The sequence below is a fragment of the Sander lucioperca genome, chromosome 13 (assembly GCF_008315115.2).
Source record: "Sander lucioperca isolate FBNREF2018 chromosome 13, SLUC_FBN_1.2, whole genome shotgun sequence".
Classification (NCBI taxonomy): Eukaryota; Metazoa; Chordata; class Actinopteri; order Perciformes; family Percidae; genus Sander; species Sander lucioperca.
Genome location: NC_050185.1, coordinates 8,368,803 through 8,396,255, shown reverse-complemented (window position 1 = coordinate 8,396,255; position 27,453 = coordinate 8,368,803). Strand labels below are relative to the sequence as shown.

The following is a 27,453-nucleotide window of genomic DNA, read 5'->3' as shown; positions in this document are numbered from 1 at the left end:
TTATGTTCTAAAACCTGCAATCTGTGGCACAACAGAGTTAACACGGTTTCGCCAAAATTATGCACAAAGACTGTAGGAATCCAGGTATTAAGCCGTCCAACAGGGGCACAACTTCTTCACTGAGCCTGTATAAATCTAGTTTTGGAAGTGTTGCTCTCTAATCCTTGATTACAGTTGAACTTTTGTGAAGCGGCTTGGTTAAATGCCAGGAGGCAGACTTCACCGTCATGTACACAAACCATCAGCTTAACAAAGATGCAAAGCCTTTCGTACACAGGCTTCCCTGTAATGTTTTCTGGTCCTTGTTGTCCCTTTCCTCAGAGAGCGTGACAGAAGTGAGGACAAACATCTATGTGACGAGTTTTGGGCCAGTGTCGGATACAGACATGGTGAGTATGTTCCTCTTCTCCTTCCTCCCCACTTTCATCAGCACCGTGAGTCATCAGCAGGTTAGCAGTGTTCACTTTACTCTGAAGTATTTGGAGAGGATTTGTCATTTGGGATTGTGCAGCATGTGAACATCCTTTGCAGAATAATAGAATTTAATTTCAGCAAGGATTGCACACATTTTCTAAGTTAACAATCTTCGCCGTGTCTAATAGAAGTGTTTTCTCCACTTTTTCATTTGAGTCTGAGTTTCTTTATTTTCAATAGCTACATTTGGTATTTTAACATCCTATCATTCAAGACTCCGCTCTTTTTTTCTGCTTCTAGCCTTGCTAAGGGGAAAATGTATGGAATTATAGCACAGCAAGCTAGAAGTTTTTTTTGTTTATATGTCAGGGATAGATAATAAAGTACATTAGGTCTAGCTAATTATGAAAACAAAACGCACAAAAACTGTAATTTCAACAATATACAGTATCAGGTGCAAAAGTTCAAGTTAATTTTCAAGATGAAGCACTCTATTACACTCTACTATGGGAAGCAGCCAATCCATAGCAAGCTCTTGCTTGCCTTTCCTCTAATGTGTTCACTCTCTCTGTAGCCACAGTCTGACAGACTACATTTTTTATTTCAAATAAACTTAGCACAAAAAATAAGGAAATTTGTGTTTGGTAGATTATTTCTCTGTGGTATCAATGCTTTTTGGCAATAAATCTTATACCGTTGGAAAGCCTGTTTAGTTCCCTTTCAAATGGTGCCCCATTTGTAAGGAACATGCATGTGGGATGAGTAGCAACGCTGAGTATATGGGTTGCGCCTATGAAAAATTTGCCACATCTTCTCTGCCAATGCCAAACAGGTTATTTTGCTGTTGCTATTGTTTTGAGCTTCTGGTACCCCCAGGTGCTGCCAATTAGAGATGAGATTCTGCAACCAGTGGCAATCCCATATCTCCACAGTCTGGGACCGAACTCTATCCTCCAAGATGACAACGCTCGCCCCCACAGGGCGGGGTTTATCAGAGACTACCTCCAGAATGTGGGGGTGGAGAGGATGGAATGGCCTGCCAGCAGTCCTGACCTCAACCCCATTGAACACTTGTGGGATCAGCTTGGGCGTGCTGTTTGTGCCAGAGTGACCAACACAACCACTTTGGCTGACTTGCGACAAATGCTAGTTGAAGAATGGGATGCCATCCCACAGCAGAGTGTGACCAGGCTGGTGACCAGCATGAGGAGGAGGTGCCAGGCTGTTGTGGCTGTGTATGGTTCTTCCACACGCTACTGAGGCTCCGGTTTGTGAAATGAATAAATTGTTAAATTGCCAATATGTCTTGGTTCTTCAAACTTCAATCATCCAATCCACCAAACACCAAACGAGTCAATGGCAGAATAAACTGTTTGGCACTGACAGAGAAGATTTGGCAAATTTTTTAATGGGCGCAACCCACATACTCAGCGCTGCTGCTCATCCCACAAATGCATGTTCCTTACAAATGGGGCACCATTTGAAAGGGAACTAAACAGGCTTTCCAACGGTAAGATTTATTTCCAAAAACCATTGTTACCACAGAGAAATAATCTACCAAACACAAATTTCCTTACTTTTTGTGCTAAGTTTCTTTTTATTACGAAGCTTGATTTTAAAAATCAAGTTGACAGACTACATTTTAAACCAATATTCCTGTTGTACGCAAAGGAAGCCGCCTTCTGCATGAGGTGTTCTACCTTTCCACTTGATGTTGCTCCTACGGAACCTCCTTACAGACGATTTTGACATTGTCGGTCCTAGTAATTTATTTTCAATACATAGTTTTCTACTGGTGTGGTGGAATTTCCAGAAACACCATGTTGTTGTAAGAGACAAAAGGGAAAACTTACACAATATCAGGTCAGAACACAGGTCAGGGGACGAGAATATTCGGCCAGACTCTAATAACCAAAACCTGTTCTTGAATGCTACAGATTGAGGGAGTCTAGACAGCTGCATGATAAGGGAATGTTTTGTTCCAGGACTGTCTACTTTTGGAGGTCGGTGGAAACAGGGTAAAGGGGCGTGACACACTTTAGCATACATCCCAGAGAGAGATAGACTCAACTAGGTTTTAGATGAGCATCTTTTGTATTTGGCATCATCAATATCTTGGCATAACAAACTTAGCTAGAGCGAGAGATACAGTGTGTGCATCTGGGGAAGGGACGACACGATAACACATCGTGGGTAAACTGTCCTGCCTGCCTACATTTTCTCCTCAAATCGAGATTCCATTAAAGGCTTCTGTGTACGTCATCAAAGTCTCCCAAACCTTCTTTACGTATGTGAATATCAGTTGTGCTGCTGCTGAATTTTTCCTTACCAACTGGCACGTTTTGCTCTACTGTCATGCATGCAACATTTCTCACTACTACTGGAGAAACTCAGTCTTGTCTCAGTCAGTCCAACTCTAAAATGCTGCTTCTATCATCAATTGAGCTGGACAATATTAAAAATTCAACATGGGAAAGTTGTTTACTCAATAAAAAGGGCAATACTTTAGCTCAATAATTAGTATTGGGTAATATAATCACATTAAAAAAATCATTGCTAATGTGATTTGAAGCCTATTGTAATGCAGGTATTTGCCATTATTGTAGGCCCTAAATTGTTAATTGCACTACTCAGCTATAAAAGTCAAATAACTTTAGGACAGAATCAACTGTAGTGCAGTTTTTACCAGCAGGGAAAGATGACATTTATATCACGACTATGCATCACAACAACCAAAGTTATAGTCAAAGTGGTCTCTTTTTAAACGGCACCATTCTGGAGAAATTCCATTGCGATCCCCGGATGACCTCCTTTAAACAGCAGATGCTGGAGATGGTTCACGCTTTGTCTTGGGACCTCATGTGGCATTTGACATATTTGATCATGCAGCCCTAATTGACCGCCTTGAGCACTGGGTTGCTTCTCTGGCTCAGCACTGAGCTGGCCCGACAGCCTGTATGACGTAGCAAGATTAGTGGGTTTATGGAGAACTTTGAGTTGAGTTTTTGGTTTCATGTTTTATACAAATAAAATGCCCTTCATTAACTCTGCCAACAAGGTTATGTTTTCGGTTCAGTTTGTCGTTTGTCAGCAGGATTACGGACAAACTACTGGCCTGATTTTCATGAAACATGGCAGAAGGGTGTAGCATCAGCCAAGTAAGAACCTGTTTGAATCACAGGGAGGAACAGGAATTATCTTTTACTTTCATTAACATTGCCAGATAGGGCATTTGTGCTACATTCATGTGGTGTCAGAATATTAAAAAAATGGGTTCCAGACTGGATTCTCACTGCAGTAACATTATGAGATAAGGCATGCCTTGGCTCTCTGAGTGCCCTTCTAGTTTTTTTTCTGGATGGATTATTTGTTGAACTTGGGACAGAAGACAAAGGTGTTTGTTTGCATTGCGTAAGAAGTTGTGTAATTGCCTGACAAATGTTTCACCCCTCTATTTTTGTTGTCTTAAAAGTTCATGTGGGCTCGGCACTTGTATGTGCATGACACAATAAATAACTTCAAGAGCCTTATGTCAAGTAACACGACTTCTCAAAGTCAGGTCTTCAGTGACTACGTTTACATGCACATGATATTCAGGTTTTTGTCCTTATTTCGAAAAAGACAATATTCTGACTAAGCTGTTTACATGGCCAATGAAAGTGAATATTCCACTAATATTCCCGTTTACATGTAACCGTGAAAAATACGATTTATTCAAAGTTTACCAGCGGTGGCGGACTTGTTGGACCGTGCAAAAACAGCCTCCCTCTTTCATTCCTTCAACCAGCTTCTTGAAAAGGTCGGCATAGCGATGTGTGCACATATCCAAAAACCTGTTAATATTCAAGTCTTTGATAATGTTTAAAAGTAGCTGTGTTGCTCCTTCTTATTGGGTCTGCAGCCTTGCAAACTGTGGGCTGGTTGGTTTGTGTACAGCAACCATAGAAACGCACAGAGCTGACCATAAACCTGCAGTAAAAACCCAGATTGAGACGCATATTCCGAATGCGTTGTATACATGTCCAAAGAATGCCTCCAAAACCCGAATAATACCGGAATATCCCACGTCTTAATCGGAAAATTTTATATTCGGAAAAAGGCCTTATTCGGAATATCCAACCAGAATATGCTGTTTACATGACCTGTATCAAATTCGGAATATTGTCATATTCTGAATAATAGTGGAATACTGGTGTGCATGTAAACATACTCACTGTGCAGAGACCATATTCAACTATGTGGTCAATATAAACTTACCATACCATTGTGACCAGCTTTTCACACACTCACAAAGTAGGCAGCTTACATTATTTATGGACAGCTAAATACTTTACGACATTTACCTTTGCACACTAACTGCAGTGACATTCCTGAGAGTGATTGATTTAAAAGCCTACAAACATTTGTCAATCAGCGCAGCTCTGGGTGACATGTGGCCGACTCTGTGAATAGAAGATATGATGTGTGCTCATACTTCTGTTGATTTACTGTATACGTAGCTCATCTGTACTGTACATTATAACCAGGGACACATCCAATAGATTGTCATTAGGATGCTGAGGTGAAGATGTAGCACAAAACTAATTTTGCAGAAACGTGTCTTTACAATAGATCTTTTTACTACAGTAACACTATTTCCCCCATAGAGGCATATATTGTAAAATTGCAGTTTCCTGATTTAGAATCATTCATGTTTAGTAATTACACAGTTTGTTTATGTTTAAAAAAAACTGAATTTGACATTGGATAAACTTGGATTTATCTATCAGTGTTGCATGTGCTTGGCTGTTTATATTACTGAACAGGCCTACCAGGCTTTGACACATCCAGGGGAATGTTGTCTAATTATCTGCCCATGACTGTAGGTGATTTGATTTTACAAATATTTATTCATATTGTTTCAGATTAGAATATTAGAAAAGGTTAATTTGGCATTCATTTAGTACACTGAATAAACAATTATTAATAACGTAATCTATTAACACAAGAACCCGTGCTTTAAACTTGAGTCTTAACATTGTTACTCATTTCACTCCCCCTTCTTTAAAACTATGCCACAGTCTGGCTCCCCCATTCAAAAAGTGTCTAAACTTGCCCCTGCCTTGATGAGACCATTTCTGCCATTTTGAAGATGCATTATGCTCACCACAATGTGTTGAACTTGCTTTGTGAGAGAGTAGTAGCTTTGTTACCTTATTACAAGAGACAGTGCTTTATCTTTTTCAGCAGATATCACCTGTGGGCTCTCTCAGGGCTCAATTCTAGACACCATATTTTATTCTTTTCACATGCTCCACTTGGCAACATCATGAATCAATGGCACAGAGTGCAATCAGTGGCACACATTATGACCGCACAGGACGTAGCAACACACTTGTGGTAATGTTTTGTTAGTGAGGTCACAGCAGGTGCTTTCTGTCTGCTACCAAAGGCAAAATACCTGTTGTCCATACACACACACCTTCTTCTTGTGATCAATGTACTTTGTTTTTTTTACTGTCCGCAGATGTAGAAACAAAGCATCAACATATGGAATTTCCTTAAATGTCTGCATTGCTTAGTCAGTTTTAGATGATGTCAGGAATTCACTGTTCATTACCCAGGCAAGGCTCTGGCCCCAGGCTACGCTGCATTTTCTATCTCCATCTGCACATTAAGACTGCATAAAGGCTTCAAGCAGTTCCTTTCAAGATTTTCCACAGTCTAGCCTCACAAAATGATCAGGCTTTAGCCTTCAGGAAGCACAGACACTACAGAACAGACAACTTAGTATCATCTTGTAAAACACGTTGCAAGTCTAAATATATGCATTGCAATATATATAACTTGTTTCTATTACGTCTGTGATATGTGGTGTATAGCCTAAAGCAATATCTCTTTGTTTTCATATTTATATAGCCAGATATGTTTACATGTTATTCTGTGAATACGCCTACATTTTGAGAATTTCAGTTCAATGATTTCTTTTTTTTTTTTTTACAACAGTGCATAAGTGAGAAAATGTATTGCTGCACTTTGCATTCAGAACAAATACTCCAACAACTTCCTCCTACTATAACTACCAAGTTCTACGTAGACATTAGTAGAATTAGCTGCAGAGCAACTGTATGGGATTGCATGATATCCACAGGAATAAAACATTGGTCACAGATCAGCTCTAGGAGCTCTGAGGAGGGAATTGGAGGACAAGACCGACGATTATACAGTACAGTGAGCAAATGTGGGTAGTTGGCTGCACTAGATAAGCAAGTCTTGACTCTGGATTTTAGTAATGAGCGGTCTGAATTGTTGAAATGTGTGCCTATTTCCAAAAGCCAGGGAACCATCTGAGAGTGAGTGGGTCGCTCGGTTTTTCTTTCGAGTTTAGAGTATAACAAGTGTTGCATCTGCAAGCAGGGAGGTAAATGTATGATGTACTGAGGGGCGAGTTGTTTGTCACGATTTTTATAAAAGTGTATTTGGGCTTTGAAAACCGAGTTCTGGTATTCAGAGCCGATAAAAGGCAAATCTACTGTAGGTCAGGGTCGTGCGATCAGGTTTTCTGGTTCATGAGTTTCCAGGCTACTGAGTTCAGAAGGAGTCGGATGTGTTATTTCATTTGAGTGTGGAGCAGGACAGCCCCGGAGTATTGAGCATTGCAGCAAACAGTTCTGGGAAACAAAAGCATGGACCAATTTTCTAGGTCAGTTAAGGGAGAGGAAATGACTAATCCTGGAGGTATTTCAGAGGTGGAAAGAAGCTTTTTAAGATGCATCGGAGACAATTCACCAGTTTAACTGATTCGTTTAGGGAAGCTTTCCTAGTCATTAAAATAAGGTGAGGAAAAGCAGCTGAATGCTGCTAAGGATGTTAAGAATATCCTTTAGTCTACTGCTTGTTATCATGTTGTTACTGCGTCATTGTTTTGTCAGAGCTAATTGTTTCCCTCCAGATTCTTTTAATGAGTATTAATAAAGCCTACTAACTCTTTAATATGCTTTTTAAATTGATGGGTCCCCCTGTGTCTATTTAATTATAGATAATGAGTTTGTGTGTAGTGTATAGCTTGGGTTATGTTAGTAGGTGTCATTTTGGTATGATTTTTGCTCGTCCAGAAATGCAGTAAATAAGCTCCATTAAAAGAAAAAAATCTGAACCTCACCATTTCAAGTGGTTCCTCACAATAAAGGAAGGAGGATAAGGGATGGAGATCAGCACATTGCTTTGTGGAACGGGGATGCAAGAGGAAGCACATGCACACTGAGATAGCGCTGGATTGTGCTTGGCATTTAATACCAAATGACAGGTCATGTCAGGGAGGGAGTGCTACTCCACATCACGTGAAGGCTCTTGTTACCTAATAGTTTGGAGCACATTCACCACATTAACTGCAGGTGACCTATAATTCAACATCTGTTTGAGCATTTAAGTACTTAGTCAACTTTAAAGACTGGATAATTGATAAAGTATCAACAAGACATACCCCTATTTTCCACTGGGCGCGTCTGCACTGCGTTCCGAAGGCGCCGCGACCCCAGCGAGCAATTGCGGCCATTCAAGTCAATGCTTGACATTCCACGACCCGCGTCGCAACGCGTCCCAGAAGCGGGCGTGAAGCCTAGGATACACTTGCACGCAGTGTGCGGGCCTCTGTAGATGGCGCGCGCCCTACGAGCACGCACTGAGATGTTTATGCTTAACGCATCGTTCCTTGCAGTATTTGGCCACCAGCAGTGAAGAAGAGAGCGGAAGTAAAAAGAAAGCAGGCTGCCTGGCAACAGTAGTAAACACATCCATGATAAACACAGACGTTCCGCAAACATTACATTTATCTACTCTAATCATTAATGTGACTGTCGTTTATCTCCAAATCGAAATGACTGTCTGCCTGTAACACTGTTAAGAACACTCTTTCCATGAAGCAGTTTTTTTTTTTAGCTTTGACAAAACGATCTCTCATGTTTTTCCACACTCTCCAGCAAAATGTTTCTTCTTCTCTCAGTGTGGTGTCTCTCTTTGACCGCATATTTAAGGCTGTTTGACCCTCTGTGGTCTGTACATGAAGAATCACACAGATGTTTGTACAGGCGAACCTGCTCTTCCCAGCCGAACATGTTGAACTGAAAGTGCAGTTACAAACATTCAGAGGTGCACGACGACGCGCCGCAATAGCTTGCTGAGCCTTCGCTCTGGAAACGGCAGCTATTGTGACGTCACGAACACCGCGGCTACCATAAACCTAGCTTGAAACAGCTCTCCGCTCCGCTAAAGATACGTGCCATGTCAATTTTCACGCTAGCCGTGGGGCGTTCGAACAGCCAGGCAGGAAGTGAAACAGCGAAAGCATCCAGTCAATTTACCAAAAGACACCGCCCCCAATATCGTATATGTCTCATCTTGTCAGACTCATCTTGGAGGTGGAAAAACATGATAGACATTACAGATCGTTTTTTATAAAGGACCACGTCTGGAAAGAGAAGGTATGGAGTTTAATTGCATAGTGCTTGGAGTAGAAGTTAGATACTAGCTTAATAAACACGTGATTGTTCTTTCAAGCACTTGTAGAAGCAATAAAATCTGCGAGTCGGGCAGGCAAGACACTCGTTACCACACACGTTCCCGGTGGCGTATGGCGCGCAGCAGAGGATGGAACAAAACTGCGGCGCAGTTCTGTGGGGCTGTACTTAAACTACTGCTCTGCCTAACGTCTGCATGCTGACATGATCACAATGACAGAGCTAGCATGCAGATGGGTAGCAGGCATAGTGTTTAACATGGCCAATCCATATTGTAGATATTAAAGTAATAAAGAAAGTATTTCACTGGATTCATTACATTTCTGACCTGCTCGTGGTGCTCAATGAGCAGAGATGGGAAGTAACGAAGTACAAATACTTCGTTACTGTACTCAAGTAGATTTTTCAGATATTTTTACTTTACTATTTATTTTTCTGCTTACTTTTTACTTTTATTCCTTACATTTTTAACACGAATATCTGTACTTTCTACTCCTTACATTTTACAAAATTGGCTCGTTACTTTAGTTTCAAATAATTTCAGTGGAGTTACCGTTATTATTTTGCGCGTCATCAATACCGAATTCATTCTAATTGGATGGGAATATACGTTGCACTTGACGCACCACTGCAAGATGACTCGACAGATTCGGCGGCATTCATTCACAAGTGAATTCATATCTTGCTACTCAGTCAGAATCTTATTAACCTGGAGTCCCAGTCTCTGTCACAATAATCACATATGTGATGTTTTAGGCCTATTGGCAGACATCCATTTAAAATGTAGGCAATGGCATATAAAGAGCCTTTTTTCCATGTCCACTGAAGTTTCTCAGCTTGCACTCTAGTAACATTTTTTTTACCAGAGTATTTTTTAACACAAGTATCTCTACTTGATTACGGGAAAGTGAGTACTTTTGCCATCTCTATCAATGAGGAGTCAAAGGATCACCGGAGTTATTAGGATCCATCCATCCATTCATTCATTATTGATTTTTCAGTCTGGACTAAAGTCGTGAACCGACCGACTGCCATTGCCATCCCTCGCCACTAGCATGGCTTAAAAATGTGAAGCATAAATGCTTGGAAAAACTTAGAAAACTGCAACGATCCTAGACAAAGCACACACTATAACCTTTGCATCTCATACTTTATGTCGTGTACATCCAGTGGTCCAATTACCCATCTCTCATCGTAACATCAAGTGTCCCAGAAATGTCTGCTTCTCGCTCGCCCTGAGGGCCACTCGTTCAGCCTTCACTTGGACCCCAATACGCCACATCTGCCTTTAGTGCCACTATCGCTACAGGAGGGAAGCTAACTGCATAATCGGAGTGAAACTTGAGTATTAGGTCGATAACAAGGCACGTTGTTCAGAGTTGTGTCTGACCACGGCAGATTTCTGCAGTGTGTCACACCAAGAGCCAGTATGTGGGTTACAATTTTGATGCTGATCTCTGGTAAGTATACATGTATGCGTTTCTCTACAACAAGGCCCCTTTTTCACTAAGCTCTTGCAGATTTTTCTTCTGTCTATCTTTTTCTGTCTCACCTTCCCCCTCTCTCAGAAAGTCTACGGAGTCGCATCTCATTCACATGTACTGTATGCGCTGTCATGACATATTTACTCATTTCATGGTGCGATTTGACAGGTCTGCTCTGATGAAATGGAAAGCGATTGAGGCTGTCACAGGTACTGTGCTGAAGCCTGCTTTGACAAAGACGTCACTGATGTCAGTGCCACATCTCACCACGGTTTCACAATCTCTGGGAGTAAACATTTTTTAAATATCTGATGGGGGGGGGTTTCAGCACACAGCTGAGGAAACTCGTGCCGGAGCACTTCAAGGTCTTTTGAACAGAACAGATGGAGGTTTGTTACTAAAATTTGAAGGTGAACTCCTGGATTCTGCATCAATCAGGTTGACCTTGTTCAAAGACTTGCAAGCCCAATTAAGCCCTCTTTTCACAGGAATTTGTAATTTGCCTCATACGTAGATTTTCAGCACCTTTCAGATAAAAAAAAAACTATACTCTTAAAATAGGGCTTCATTTTTTTCACTCACCATACATGTCATGATGTTCCCTAGCATCACAATATTTTTCATTAGCATGGCAGGAACAACTAGAAAGAAAAGCAGGCACAGTCTTTGCGCACCCTAACACCTACCCTTTGTTCCTAAATCCAATGTCCCACATGGTTGCTGTCAGAAGAGCTGTTATAAGCTATAGTAAGCTTATATTAACATTATTGTAGTTGTAATTAACATGTTGTGGCTAAGCACTGTTGCCTGTGCTGTGGTATACTGTAAATAAAACAGAACTTTGCTGCGGAACAGAGTGACCCCGCCATCTGCAGCTCCATATTTTTCAACTCCACTTTTTTTTAATTCTCGTTTTCCATTCAAAGTAACACAGCCACTCTTTTTTGACAACATTTTTGATGACACATTTCTGAATAAACCTTAAAAGGAATTATCAGTGGACAAAACCGACCATGGAGTTCCATGTTTAAGATCATTGTGAGCACCCACAGCGTGACCAGTTGATTCACACAGCGTCTTATGTTTTGGTTGTGCAGAAAGGCCGATTGAAATATGTTATGTCACTCAACGCAATGTACATTAATAAAACCACACTGCGTCGGCCCTAAAGCCGACACTGTCTTTGTTAAATATTTAAAAAGTTAATGGTGGCACAGGATGGGATATGTTTACCTTTTCAATATTTAACTGAAACCACAATCTTGTCCTAACCAAAGTGTCTTTGCAGGCTAACATGTTTACACAGGAGTCATAGTTTGGGTAGCACGTTCCGTCTGTGTCTACAAGATGCGTTCAAGCACGCTATTGAGTGTAGGTCACCTGCATTTTTGGCAGCACTATGAGCACAACACACAATCACTGTAGTTATGTGTGTTGCAGTTACACAGTACAGCGGGGCCGAGCCGTTACACAGCCCGCGTAGAAAATTGGATTGACTAAGATAGGAGCACATCCGTGACGAAATCTTACTGAAACAACTCCTGTGTAGACCCAAATCCTATCAGAGTCTAGAGACTGTCAGCCCTTTATTCACCCCGATCACCTAGCTACGACTTCAGTGACTTCAGACAAGAGCACTTCATGGACGCTGCCAGTGAATAAAATCCACACACCAAGTACCTTTAAAGCCTGTGGCAAAACCATTTAGTAGTATATAAATATGGTTTTTTTTTAGGCGATATGGTTGCACATTGTTCTTCTACATTTTGACCAAAATTTCTTTTCTCTGTCATTTACTTCTTAAATGTGAATCAGTTATAATTTCCTTGAGAGCAGCTCAAAACAACCTTAATTTAATAATGTGTCTTAGATTTCAAAAATGCAATTATGTTGGGGCGACCTCTATCTCACCCTGTAGAGTCCTTGGCAGCTGCCCGGGTTTGGGTCTGACCTGCAGCCCTTTGCTGCATTTCATTACCTCTCTCTCTCTGTATGATCTAATAAAAAATGAAAAAAAGCCACCCAAAAACAATCTTTACATGTAATGACAAAAAAAAAAATGCATTATGTTTTTACTGGCTTTAAATGATTGCAGGCATAAACATGTTCACTGCTACAGTACATATCCTTCATCTGTTTACCACTTTCTGATTCTAGGCGGATTATGTTTGTGGAACAAAATGGGAGTGTCTGAAGTTGTGGCACAATGAAAGTGCTAAAACATATCTATGCCTCAGAGCTGCAGAAGCTGACGAACGCTGAAGATAATTGGAGTGGGTATGGGATTCACAGCTCATTGCAAGTCTCACACAGGTTACATTCCCAGCATGGAAAGGTGAACAGCACACAAGAAGGGAAGCAGAAGAGAATAATTGACAACCCGAGAGCAAGAACGACTAGTAATTAATCAAATCTTTGACTAATCATTACAATGCCCAGAGTGTGAAGTTCAGAAGAGCCAAGTCGCATGGATACACTGCCTCCAGGAAGCCGTCTGTATCATAACCACACCTGCTAATCACAGTGTTATCTCTGGTCTACTGTCAAAAACAAGACATAGTAACATATATCACATCACATTTCCGCACAACAAATTGGGGAGACGGCGCTCTCGCACAGTATGTCTTGTCAGGGGCACTAAATCAAACCACTCAGCTAATGTACATAAACAAAACGTGCACACCAAGTAGGAACATCGGTCAATAAGTTATTGTGCGGAAATAATCTTAAAATCTTCGTGAAATTAAATGAATAATTAATTAAATCAGGACACACATTGTCTTTTTAATATATTTGGAAAAGGAAAATAAAATGTTTCTTTTAAAAATGGCAGATAGGTACTTTAATTAACCAGATAAAACAAATTAAAAGCTTGCCCATCACCTGTAAAACCACAAAATCAAATGACTAAAATAAGCCATAGCCTTACATTTCCAGATCTGTTAAGCAAAACCGAATTAAAACGTGATGACATTATTCAAATGTGATCGAATGTCTAAATGTTTAGAATTTAATGAACTCATTAATTGAAGATAGAAGGCTGCATTAATATTCTATCAGATATTAGACACAACCATCCTGTCATTATCAGAGAACCAGACACGTCTAGACTCATTTAGCCCAGTCTACCATACATCCTACCTTAACTGCCACCTTATCAGCAATTTTCTATCATTTTCCTAATTTCCTTTCATTCTCTCACTACGTCAGCCCAGCTACTGGCTGGTTCTCTCCGCCGCTCCTCTTCACACTTACATATGAGCAAAGGAGACATTTGTGTGTGTGTGTGCGTGACAAGCTTGTTCTCTCTCTCATTTTATAATCCCTATTTTTATCTGTTTGTGCGTTCTTTCAAGCACTGCTGTGACAATTCTACAGTATTTACTGAGTGTTCAGTAATTGACCTCGATTTAAAAACATTAGACCCATTTTGTTAAGGCATGAAGGACTATGATAGTGATTTATACATCATTATGAATCATGAGAATAAACACAGATAGTTTTACCTAATTCATTAAATGTATTATTATCTTTGAAAACTTGAGATCCAGACATCCGATGACTAAAATCCTCCATCCGTTTAAAACTTATAGTTAAAAAATACCAAGATCTGAAAAGTGTAGATAAAAAGTCAATTTATGACAGCTTTTTCGCAGACAACCACAATGCTGATGCATGTGCAAAGTGGATATGACACCACTGACAGGCGTAACGGTAACGGACCGTAACCTTGATTAAAATTACAGTAGGGCTGCAACTAACGATTATTTTAATAATCGATTAATCTGTCGATTATTTTTTCGATTAATCGATTAAAAAAAAAAGCATTAATTTACATCAACTCAATACATACTTACATACATACTTATTGTTTTAGTTAATAGTTGTGTAAAGGTAAGTAACCCAAAGAGCAGATACAGACAGACACACACACACACACACACACACACACACACACACACTTGAAGCTTATTCATTAAATTATTACCATCATAGTAAGTGCGAGTTAAGTTCATTTGTACACCACATTTAAACACAGCTTAAGATGACCAAGTGCTATAAAAGAACTTTAAAATGAAATTAAAAAGTACAACACACACATATATTTGTCAACAATAACTGATATGGGACAAAAAAGGGCCACAAAAGGCGAGTGAATAAAAACGTGTCTTTAGTCTGGCCTGCTTTACTACTGTTATTAATGAGCTAACGCTAGCTTGTCATGCTTGTGAAGCTGGATAACGAGTAAACACCACTAGGGCTGTCCTCGACTAAAGAAATTCTTAGTCGACTAACACTTATATGATTTTGTCGATTAATCGATTAGTTGATGTAATCGACAGAGCTGTGCTCTTTGAGAGGTGGTTAAGACTAGAAAAGCACAATATAAATGTAGTTAATGAACCATCTGTAAAACTGAGTTTCTCCACAATTAATCCTGCAAAAGCACCACTTTAAATCTTGTGTTTACCAGAAATGTGCCCATAAGTTTCTTGGAAATGAGTAATTAAGCATGAATAAGCATAAAAAATGACTTATCAACTAAAGAAATCTTAGTCGACTAAGACCAAAACGACCGATTAGTCGACTAATCGACTAAGAGGTGGCAGCCCTAAACACCACACCAGCACCACTGGAGGGACGTTACGTTCCTCACTTCAAAACGGAACAAAAGTAGGATTCTGTAGTGACTTTACCCTGCTGTTGAACTTCCTTCCTCCTCATCAAGGACTCCAACATATTTACGTTTTAGGTGCTGAATCATCATCATGGTGCGCCCGTGCCATGCCGTGTCGCTTTTGCTTATCTTGCAATTAACACGTTTTTGATTTATTTAGTGTGAATGCTCCCACACCTTGGATGTCTTAGGTCGTACTGATTTCTCTGCCTCCGCCATGTGTTTCAGAACAACGTTACGGGTCTCTCCGGTCTCTCTCCATATTTCCTGTACCCCCGCTCTGCTCTTTTTTTCTTTTCTTTCGCTCCATGCTCGACTCAATTTGTTTTTATCTCTGCAACTGAGAGATAATAGTTGCACGACACAACAAATCGATAATGAAATTCGTTGACAACTTTTTTTAATAATCGAATTTTATCGATTTTATCGATTCGTTGTTGCAGCCCTAAATTACAGATTTCTTTGGGTTTGAACATTGTTGGAAACATTTGGGATAATGTAAGTACACAACTCAACAAAATATAAAACATAGGTTTAGTCGTTTTTAGACATTTTAATGTAGAAAAGTGACATATTATACCTTTAATATATGTTGTTTATATGCAACAGCTAAGGTGATTTCATTAAATGTAACTTCTTACCTCTGTGATACAGAAGATGCTGAAATAAGCAAAAGTCTAATTGTGTACTTTGAAGCTTACAGTACTGAAAGAGCATACTGAGTGTGTGCCCATTGGTATATTATTGCCTAATAAATTTCATAAAGCGAATGGGTTCACAAACAGCAGAAACAGCAATATTTTGGAGTCCTTTTTGTGTTCACCTGATTAAATTCAAGTCCAACATTCACTCTCCCTTAAAAAAAAAAAAAAATAGACATATTTGGCTATTTAGTTGCTAAACACTATGTTTACCAGCTAGTCGCTAAGTCTGCCATTTGGTGCTGGGCAGGAAGTGTATACAGTGTGTTTATCAGAGCTTTGCAGCTGAAAGCAACTGCCTGCTGCGTCTGAAAATGATGCCGATAAGAGCGGTGAGAGAGAACTAACAGTAAAGCTGTGGGCCAGGTACCCAAAACAATTAGCCGAAAGACGCTGAAACGTTCCGCAGAACTGTGGCGGACCGCAGAGTCAGGTGATAATGCTCTGTGGGTTTGTCACTAACAGTGACCCCTTGCACAATACGCGTAGTCATTTGATCCATTGTGAATCTAAGAAATATTGATTGTAGAAGCTTTAAGTCCCACTTCTTATCCATCCAGGGACAGTTGTGGCATGCCAACACACACACACACACACACACACACACATACGTGCACACGCACACACACGATCTGTAATGTTTTTGTGAGGAGTGGTTTTGTATTCATGAATCTATTAGTACCAGATGCCATAAATGTGTTTTGCCATTTGCCAATGCCATTTAAATTACAGTTATTTGCTACAGTAAATCCATTCATGATCCTTGTTGCTATAAAAAACAAAAAAAGACATTTGAAAACTACTGTTGGATAGAGCCTCCGCTTGGTCTCCTCTGTCAAGGAGAAATCAATCACTCAGTTCCTGGAGGAAGACCAGCTGGCATTTGAACTGATAGTGCCATTTGTGTGGAGACTGACTAAGCTTTTCCTCATTCCTGTCTTTCAATTTTCAAATTAATTCCCTGTGTTTACAGGAGATTTCTGTCCAAAGGAAACAAGCAAATGATGGCTTCGACCAACTGGGCCAAGCACACTACTGTCTGTCTGGTTAATCATCATTGGATGTTTTACAGTGATTGGGATGAGATTTGGCAATGTTGTTGGATCTCATGAAGAAAAAGGCAAAAATAATTAAGTGCATACAAGAGCGTAACTGTGGTAATAGAGATTTAATGGTCCAGGGTCTTTCTGTGCCAGGATATAACTAACTTTCTTGTAGTGTTGCCAGAAAGTTTTGGTCAAAGAACAATAAATCACCATATAGTGTGCGTCCTACTGCCTGTGTGTGTTCATCAGTCTTTCTTGTGACCTGGAGAGTCCTTTGTTGTCTGCACTGGGCATCTAATTCACGACCAAACTGTGGAATAATTAATGTCAAGTAGATAATTACTTTTTAAATTTAGGAAGAGAGTTAGTCTATATCCACGACCTTCCACTTCCGGCATTGCCCCATTGCCGCCGGAAGTTCGGCCGTATGTCCTTTTTTTTTTTTTTTGACCGGATTTCTGTTACCTAAATCTTTGTGTTGGCATTCTAAACTCTGGTGGATTTCTGAGGACTATGGTTAACTGCTCCTCAGATCTCTGCAGGATAAATCCAGACAGCTAGCTAGACTATCTGTCCAATCTGAGTTTTCTGTTGCACGACTAAAACAACTTTTGATCTTTGATTTCTTCCCGAGGCTATTTTCCAGCGGCACCGGGGCTCCGTGCAGCACTGAGCGCCACCCAAGACAATTTTGATAGGTTTAAAGAAATGCCAATAAACCAGAGCACGTTTTTCTCCCATCCTGGAATGCTGTGTGGACTAGCCAGACCCTCCTCCGCAGCGTTGTTGAGGAAGGTCTGGCAAAGCGAGACTAGAAGAGAGTAAATGTACCTTTTGAGAATTTTTAATAGACATTAATTTTACTTGCATCTCTCTCTCTCTCTCTCTCTAATTTCAAGTACTAAAGAAAGGTGTACAGTATATATAAGCAGCCGAGCAGAGCTCCGTGAACACAGAGGTTAAGAATGACGTCATTATGGAATGGACAAGCATGCATTCACACGGACTGCATCGGTCCTCAGTGCGGCAAAAACGCAGGTCTGCCCATTCATTTTGAATGGGGGTAGAGAGTTTAGACTGACGCGGTGGGGGCAGCAAGGGGTAGCCGGAAAAAAACCGCAGCGGCCTGCGGCAAAAAGTTAAAGAAACGCAACCCGACGTCACGCTGCAGTGGCCAATCATGTAACCGGCAATCAGACTTGTCAGTCCGTTATGAGGCGGTGTGAAAGTCCTGTACAGTAAACAGGAAGCATCACTGCCTCTATCGCTGCCACAAGTAAGTTTTAAACACAGTAAGGGTTAAAAAATGAAACCCAACGAATGAACTGCCCAGGAGTTTGTGTAACAGCTGTTTCTTGCAACAAAAAAGATCCGTCTCTTTTCTTTCTCTCTTTCTCTGTGAAATGAAGCAGCCTTCAAGTGCGGTCGGAAATGTCGAGATCTATAAAACGATCTGACGGAAAACAACAATTGTGAAATATACTTTTTGGCTGGTTAAATAACACAACAGGACCTCACACAAATGGGCCATTTAAGTGACACTCCCTGACACTTTTAATATGTTGTTTGTAGGCTGTAGCTGCTGTGGAGTTTATATTATGTATGAACCTCTGTGTTGGCTGCCCTGGTGATGCTTTATTCTGCTGTTAAAGTGGGAGCTTATTTAATGTATTTAGCCTAAAAATGCTTGTTGCACCCACCGCAGTGTCCATAGCTCTTTTTTTTATCTATTTCTGTCATTTGTGTTTGATTTAAATTAAGTAGTCCCCATTGCTGGTTAATTCTAATAAGGTGCTGTATACTTTGACATGTTAATGCAATTTATTTTGTAGTCTGAAGGTGTTATTTCATTTAATAGTTTTATTTTAAAGCATCATCATCATATACTGTTAACTTTTTAAAGGAAAATGTCCTTAAAGCAAGTACTTTTACTTGACTATGATATTCTATCACTCTTTCCATCCCTGTTTTATATTCGATGTGTAGAGATTGTAGACACCTTAGACATTAACAAACTGATTAAAGGAGGAACGTAACTCAATAAGTGGTAAAATGAATTAAGGGGGTGAGGAAAACACGGGTTTGTCACACTTTTGCTATTGTCTGTCTGTTAAGCTCTCTGCGGGCCTTATTTAGAGCACTGTTGTGAGGACAGGAGCAGTGTAATTGTTTTATGGTACTGTATGCAAGCCGCCTGGAGGTCAATCACATCCATTAACAGACGTCCAGCCTGCGCTGTTTAGAGGAGCCGTGTTGATGTGTTGAGTGGAAGCTGTACACCTCTCCTGCTGAGGATGATGGCTTCCTGTTGTTAAAGCCACTCTCTTAGGGAGAGCTCAACGCTGAGCAGTGCAGCACGCATAACCTTTCACCGTACGAGCCAAAGCACAAAGTCAATGAGTGAGAAACGCATACGCCATGCTTTTATTGATCACCAGCAATGTCATGCGAGATACAGCTTATTTCCATCGGAGTTCAGTCTGCACATCCACTGTACGCAGCTGATGAGGAAAGTCTGATTAAATGAAGTCCGAGTCCTATTAAATGAATAATGTGAAATAAATTCCTTTTGAATGGCTACTTCCTGCATTCTTGTATTTTATTTAGTTTTTTTGTGTGTTGGTGACAACACAGAAATACTTTGTTGCATATTAATTAATCATGAAGCAAATGTATTACAAGGTTTCTCGCTGATGCTCATTTGTGTCTAAGTCTATGGTTAGGCATAAAAGGTAAACAGTACATTGTTAACAAAGTAGTAATTTTCGTAATGCAGGAATGCATAACTTTAAAAAGCACAATATTTCTCTACAAAAACTGGTGTAATGTATATTTGTGTGCGCACATGTATACTCTTGGACAGATAATACATGTGCTGGCCAGTTTTTTTTTGTTGAAGCCGTTTGTTGTTTGCAGATGATAAAGCATGGCACACTTATTAAAAACAATGACTACTTTTACAATGACTACTTTCACATACAGTCTACATCATACATTCTGATTTTATTCCCTTTAATAATTCCTGGGTTAGATTTTCTTTTGGTCTTTTATCCCTTGTGACATGGCGTCTTTTTGAAAATTGACCACAGTGACTGAAAAACATGTCCATTAAGTTTCCCGGTAAGACTGAGTCTGCATAATACCAGAGCCCTGGAACGGCTCACCTACAGTATACGGAATGCAGCCATAACTAACAATCTTTATTCTACCTGTGCTTTTCCTGCGTTGATGTCAACGGGTCTGCCATACAAAGGATGTTAAAGGGTTAAATATTACAACCAAATGGATTACTTCAATTTAAACTGTTATCTTGCCAACTAATCTTTTGCACTCTGTTCCCCTCAGGAGTACACCATTGATGTCTTCTTCCGTCAGAGTTGGAGGGACGAGAGGCTGAAGTTTGACGGGCCCATGCAAGTTTTACCCCTCAACAACCTCCTGGCCAGTAAGATATGGACTCCGGATACATTTTTCCACAACGGAAAGAAATCAGTGGCCCACAACATGACGACTCCTAACAAACTGCTACGACTAGTCGACAACGGAACGCTTCTCTACACGATGAGGTGAGCCACTTTTTAAAAATGACTACCACTTCTTTGTATGCGAGTATAGAGCTTAACAGTGTGGTTCCGGAAGTAAAAATCCCATTCATTTTATCCATAAGGATTTTGATTATTAGTCATAATTAGGCCTGTCACAATAACAAATTTTGCTGGACGATAAATGGTCCCAGAAATTATTGCGATAAACGATAATATTGTCATTGAGAGACCGTTTTCATCTAATATGATTATGGCTTAATAATGCACACCTTTTCAAAGATCAATAAACTCAAAAAGAATATTTAACACTGGAACTGGAAGACATTTTGAATATCCACAATAAATTAACAAAACAACCAAAATGGACTCTCAGTCTCGGTTAACAAAAAATGCACTGGAATAAAAACCAAACACAATCAAAACGTTAACGTTACCTGAAAACAGCGTGTAGTTTATTTTTAGCATCTCACATCACACTTTCAGTCACTATGACCACTACTACGGTCAGAAACATTGTGCCAAAATATGAACAATAACGTCGCTGTCAACAGGCTTATCTGCTAATGTTAGCTACCAACCGTTAGCTTGAAACCATCCAGCAAATAGATGGTACCCTAGGGTGCCGTTACCTGAAACCGGTGATTTAACGTCACCGCTCATTTTACACACAGTTTAACAACAAAACAAAATGCTGAAGGAACATTACTACGTTTTTCGTGTTGGTTTTGAGCGGTATGCACCCCCACTAACCTGGAAAACGGTTTTAAAACAGTAACGTTAACACAGCGTGTCGGAGGAATACAGCGTTCTCCTGCAGCGGGAGTCACCGCAGTGTTCACTAACGTTAGCTTTTTGTCTCATCTGGGGTCTGATAAACGGTAAATTCATCAACTTCAGTGTCCACAACGCTATTTTCCAATAAACTGTAGCTGTCATATTTAACGGGACCCGCGTGAGTGCGGATTTCATGTCGCGGCTTTTGTCGCTGTTTGTCACTTTGCCTAAGATTGAGTGACAAGTAGTACTCGCCCTGTTGTTTATTTGGTTGCCATGACTTTGCGAGTGATGACGTCCTGTCACTGTTCCAGTTGCTCACCCTAAAGGGGAGAGAGAGCGGATGACAGTTCGCTTGATTCAGTAGAGCAGACGGCTCTGCAGAGTCGTGTAATTACGACTTTATGACTTTTCATAAACAGCTGAAGGAGCGGTGGTGCGCGGTGTACATAGCGGAAACTAGGGCTGAACGATTTTTGAAAATAATCTAATTGCAATTTTTTTCCCAAATATTGCGATTGCGATTCGATTATTTTTTTAAGCTCTTAGTCTTCTGTATTATTCAACAAAGAATAATAATATAATAATTTATAGTATGAACACACAATTACACACTAGACAGTTAAATAAGTAAAAATATAGTATATATCCACACACACACACACACACACACACACACACACGTGTAATTTTTTACAGTGCACAGAGAGGAGCTACCTCCAGCCCCTCCCCCTCGTGAAGTTGCCTCTCAGAGAGGCTATCGTTACGTTAGCTAGTTGCTGGTGTTCTTGCCGTGGGATTAACTGTACTAATAAAACTGTTGAAACACCGCGGCCACGCTGCTGTGAAAGCTCCCCGAACGTCATTTATCAGTCTGGTTGTTACCCCTCTCAGTGGCAGCTCCTCCACTCATATCTTTATAACGGAGCTAACCGCTAACCGGAGCTAACCGCTAATCAGAGCTAATCGTTGCCAACCGAGCCTTCAGTTCTGCGTGTCTGTATCCATTAACTGCATGTATGGACTCAAGCCCGAATAAAACCCTTCATTTTATTAAAATGGCTGTAAAAGTTTTAAACTACAACTCAGAGTTGTTTGAATGACAGAAATCAGCTCAAGGTACGGCGTAGCGTTAGCGTGCTAGTTGATGCTTTCTCTGTGGAGTGCAGACTGATTTGCTCTCGCGAGTCATGTGACCAAATCGCAGCCTTTGCGATTAGGAAATCGCGTTTTAACATATCGCGATATTATCGCAAATGCAATTAATCGTTCAGCCCTAGCGGAAACCCTGTTGTGCGTCTGCCCTATTTCTGATACCGTGGCGGCAGAGGAAAACAAACAAGCATGCAAATGGAAATTATCGCGGCCGGAAAAATTATCGAGCTAATTTTTATTTATCATGCGATTAATTGATTTATTGACTATCGCGACAGGCCTAGTCATAATGTCTAAAACCATCCAACGTAAACTGACCACGAGCTTCGAGGTTGTGAAACAAAAGTGTCTGCTCCTGTAGAAGCCACGAGTCCGTATGAAATCAACCTTAATTTGTAATCTTATGGAGAAATACTACACTACCCACAATCCTAACCGTAACAGCGATGTCTCTGATTGTTTGAACTCGTTGTTACCCAAGGGGGTAAGCTCGAATCTCCTATGGCGCCATTTTGATGCTACAAAGCGATCATCCCCCATTAGCATTCCATTGACTGCCATTCATTTTGGCGTCACTTTGACAGAGAATAACTTTACATCTGAAGCGTTTAAAGACTTTATTTGTCCATTGTTTATTTCTAAAGAAACACGACAATGTATAAAAGGCTCCATAACCTTGTACCTCACGTTATGGCTCCGTAGTAGACGTTTTTATAAAAATAGGCTAACGATTGGGTCATAACCACGAGACTTACTGTCGCATAGTAGAGGAATTACCGTATAGTACAGGAGAAGCTCGCAGGCAGTTTGGACTTCCATTAGCTGTTTAAGTTTAATTACTAATGTTAACTATCATTTTAGTGATCAATAATTAGCCTGTGTCTATGTTATCTCCTTACATATACCTACACTCTCCGTCTCTGCAAGATTGGGAATGATTGAGATTTCTCTTGGCACAGCTACCAGAAGACTTCCAACTTTCAGACACGTTGCTCACGTCACATTTACGTCGTTTCTCTCAGTTGGAGGCTGCGCAGTAACGCTCAGCGCTCACCGGAAAAGTGCTTCTAAAGGCCTTCACTGGTCTCCGTCCAGAGCAACGGGATCTGTTGGTCCATTCTTATATACAGTCTATGTTGTTACCATGGAAATGTTTACTGCACCCCCGAACCTGCGAACGGTTAGAGCAAGCTTCTGCCACTGAAGTCTATGACAGTTTCTGTACACAGTCTTGTACCTTAGCCTTTTTTACAGTTTTCAAAATGTTGTTTTGAAAAAACACATTTTTTAAGTGGGTGGTCACTGTTTAGCTCTATTGCACTTTACCAGGCTAAAAAGTCTACGGCCATGTCCGTGTACTTAAGCATAGCAATGCTTTAAGCTAAATGTGAATGTTAGCACACTAACTTGCACCTAGTGATAACACCGACATGCTCATGTTCAGCAGGTATAATATTAGCCATGTTCACCAGTTTAATTTTAATTTGCTACTGAGCACTAAACGTAAAAGGCGTTAGTGTTAGGTACATGTACAAACAAATGTTTGACACAGAATCTTCAAACTGAACGGACTATACTGAATCAACATTTTTACTGACTGAATCAGTAGCTTTTAGCAGTAGAGCTTCTCACTGGTGACTGAAAGCAGCGCTGTCAGCTCAGCCGTGATACACAGTACATTACTGCCTAGTTAAAAGCTAGTTAAAAGCAGGGCTGGTTATCGTTAAAAAAATTTCCATAGTGGTACCAATACCGTGACTTCGATACCGGTTGCTAAACGATACTTTTTCAATACCAATTTTATAAAACAAAAAGAAATTACAACATTTTCAGCTCCTACTACGTGAGCCCTGTCTCCGTGCGTAACGTAGAGTTTTTCCTGCGTGTCACTAGACAGCCAATTACAAACATTATTAGATCTTGGTAGAAGCATGCAGCATGCTTATTGGCTCAGTGACGCTGATGAGATTTACTCCTTAGGTCTTGAAATTGGATATTGAATGATGAGGCATTTCTCGATACTTTAGAGGCAATTTGGTCAGTGCCTAAAAAAGTATTACATTTGGTACCCAGCCCTAGTTAAAGCAACACCAAAGATTCTTTTGTACCTTAAAATAATGTTTCCAAAATCGTTTCAGTGGTTCATCAACTCGTAACAGGGTGAACGGCACTTCTGCATTCGCTTTGCGGCCCTCTATCGGCTATAACCACACTATGCAAGTTTGCCAGATCGGGTAGCGGATCTGTATTTTGAATGACAGCGGTAATGGACAATTCTGCTTCCAACCTGTAGGGGGACCGAAGAGGAAAAGTGCTTTGGTGTTGCTTTAAAAGAGAAAAACAGTGAACACCATAGAAACAACTGTTGCAAATAGTTGTCAGGTGAACCCTTAACCTTACAGACATTGCTTGTATTGACCTAGTTTTGTACTGAAATGAACAGCTTGAACAAGCAACACATAGGATGTAACTGTGTAATGAAAGGTGATGCGTTGAACAGTGGTGTGATCAATTAGCCTATAAAAAAAAAAAGCAAATGAACTACGCAGTCAGTGACTATATGAATGTTTGAACTGAAATTAACTAAATGACTCAAATCAACAAAGTGCTTCATAATTTCCACCTCTAGAGGGGATGTCATTAGTTTTGCAGGTAATTGATCATGTCCCAAAGTATGGGACAAAAAGATTCTTAATTTGTACCTGCTGATGGTGCTAGATGAAAAGTCAGTAGATCACCAAAGTTATTACAAGTCATCCTGAGTGGGACATGAATATCTTTAACAATCATTAATGGCAATTCATCCAATAGAATTTAAGACATTTCACCTCATACCACATATAATATGTCAGGTGGTGATGGATGAAAAGTCCAGGGATTCAAAATTAAGTTGCCAGGAGTTTTTTGCAGCAGCTATCTGGATCACATCAGATCATTTCATCTGTCAGATAACAGAGACAACTCAATGAATAATCACTTGATCAAAGAGGGCCATTGTAATTGTATTAAAATACACTGCAAGTAGCAATCAGCTACCAAGACAGTCACAGTCAGTGAGTGAGCACCATTATCTACACGCCTGGAGCAAAAATAATGTGTTGGTTTCAACCCATCTAATCAGTGGCTCTGTCAATCAGCCTTTGCGTCAGAGCCTTGAATCACTTAAAAAGAAATACTTTTATGAAGCTCGTCCACAAGGTCAGTATTGATTTTCCAAAAGTGAAAATGAATTTTAGTTGTAGTCCCACATGAGTAGATTTGTGATGTGGTGGCAGTTCTGCCAAGGCCAAGAAAGACATCAGAGCTCTAATAACTGTCCTTGTAATAACAAGCCACCAATCAAAACTTGTGTTGTATTTTCAATGGGGTTTATTCAGATCCTGTGGTTTATTTACAGTATTAAAAGCTAGAAATTATTCTTTTTGACCATTTCTATTTTACCTGACACTACAAAATATAAGAAATCCTAAGGCTATTATCCAATGTTTTTTTTTTTTTTAAAAGAGGTACTTGTAAGAATTTTGTAAGGGTTTAATTCTGCCTTACCTTCATAATGGAGCATTGGCTGATGATGAAGGTGGTCTAAAAGTATATTTGGCTGTATTGTTTAAGGCACTGGGTAACACTCCAAAGGAGAGACTGATAACTTAAAATTTCCCTAAGCACTCATCACAGGTATTACTTTAGGATTTAAACCCATCTATGTTTATAGAAAGTTTAGTCTGAGGTGCATCACCATAGTACCTTGTGTTGATTTACACTCCTCACTAAAGAACCGCTTAAATCCATCTAATCAGCACGTCTACAGCATCTGAACTGACAAATGCTGTGAAGGCCTCTGCTCTGCAGGACTGCATCATTATTTTTGCATTGAGGGAGCTGGTATTGTCCGCCAGTGCTGCCGCAGTCCCATTTTTGTGTGAGAGCATTTAGCACTCATTCTCAGTTCAACTCTATGTGGTAACTAAAACAATTTGGTTCCCCTGATGGAGAATATTAATTCATGAAAAGTTGAAAATGTACCCATCAAAGGCAGTGGTGTATATTTTTGGTTAAAACATTTGCAAGAATTTATTTATTCTTAAATGACAAAATTGGACCAAACAGCTGACGAACCACCAACCAAAAACAAATACAACTGTTGGTGCAATGCTGTCTTAAAGCACAGACTTATTAACTATGGTTGGATCGATTTTATTTTAAATTTATTTTTTTAACATGTTACATCTGGTATATAGAAAACTAAATAAACTGTCTGTACTTTATACTTTACTGTCGGTCTTTTTTTAAAGATAATATTTTGGGCATTTTAGGCCTTTATTATATAGGACAGCTGAAGTTGTGAAAGGGGAGAGAGAGAGAGAGAGAGAATGACATGCAGCAAAGAGCCGCAGGTCGGAGTCGAACCTGCGGCCGCTGCGACAAGGACTGAGCCTTTGTACATGTGGCGCACGCTCTACCAGGTGAGCTATCCAGGCTCCCCAATCTTGCTTTTTAACCATGTAAGTGGCATGGCTATAGTGATGGCAATGGTGGTCGGTCCACCACTTTGGTCCTGACTGAAATCAGTAGTAACTTAATGATCCCATAACTTTTCATCTAGCATCATCAGGTCAGAATTTCAATGTTTCCGATAATTTAGTTTATGACCAAATACCTGTAAAACCTAATTACCATCAGTCTCAGTTGTACCATGTGTTTTGTGCTAATTAGCAAATGAAAAGCACTGATATGTCTACAGTACGTACAGCCTCACGAGCTGCTAGCATGGTTTTAGACTCAGTCTTGCTTCCTTTTACTTCATATTAAGTTGTCATTGCACTAAGACAGCCTCTTTTGTTATCTGTATCTTTTACTTATTTGCCTTTGTTTCTGTCAGAATGTCAGTACGGCCTAGGAATGAGATGAATTTCATCAATTAGTTGCTGCTTTAGGTGCTGTATGATAGGCAGCGGTGCATTGCTCACATTTGATTTATGTTGTATTGCATTTATTCATGTAGTTACAGAGCCACTTATCAGTAATGCGGCAGCACAATAAAGCAGCCTTGAGGGTGTGTATATTTTTTTATTTTTATAGTTTGTCTATAGAAGTGGTTCGTGATGTTACTAGTTTTAACACTAGGGCTGCAATACAACATGAAACTGAGACTAAATTACTT

General features: G+C 40.1%; 1 protein-coding gene across 3 annotated transcripts in view; it reads left to right on the top strand.

Moving 5' to 3' along the window:
- Window positions 1–27,453, top strand: part of gabra3 (gamma-aminobutyric acid type A receptor subunit alpha3) — a 109,531-nt gene that overhangs the window by 62,744 nt on the left and 19,334 nt on the right. For all 3 annotated transcript variants that reach the window (XM_035990992.1, XM_031310983.2, XM_035990993.1), the window contains 2 exons: window positions 322–389; window positions 20,164–20,384. In XM_035990992.1, the coding sequence (XP_035846885.1) occupies window positions 322–389; window positions 20,164–20,384 (289 nt within the window). The remainder of the gene's footprint in view (window positions 1–321; window positions 390–20,163; window positions 20,385–27,453) is intronic.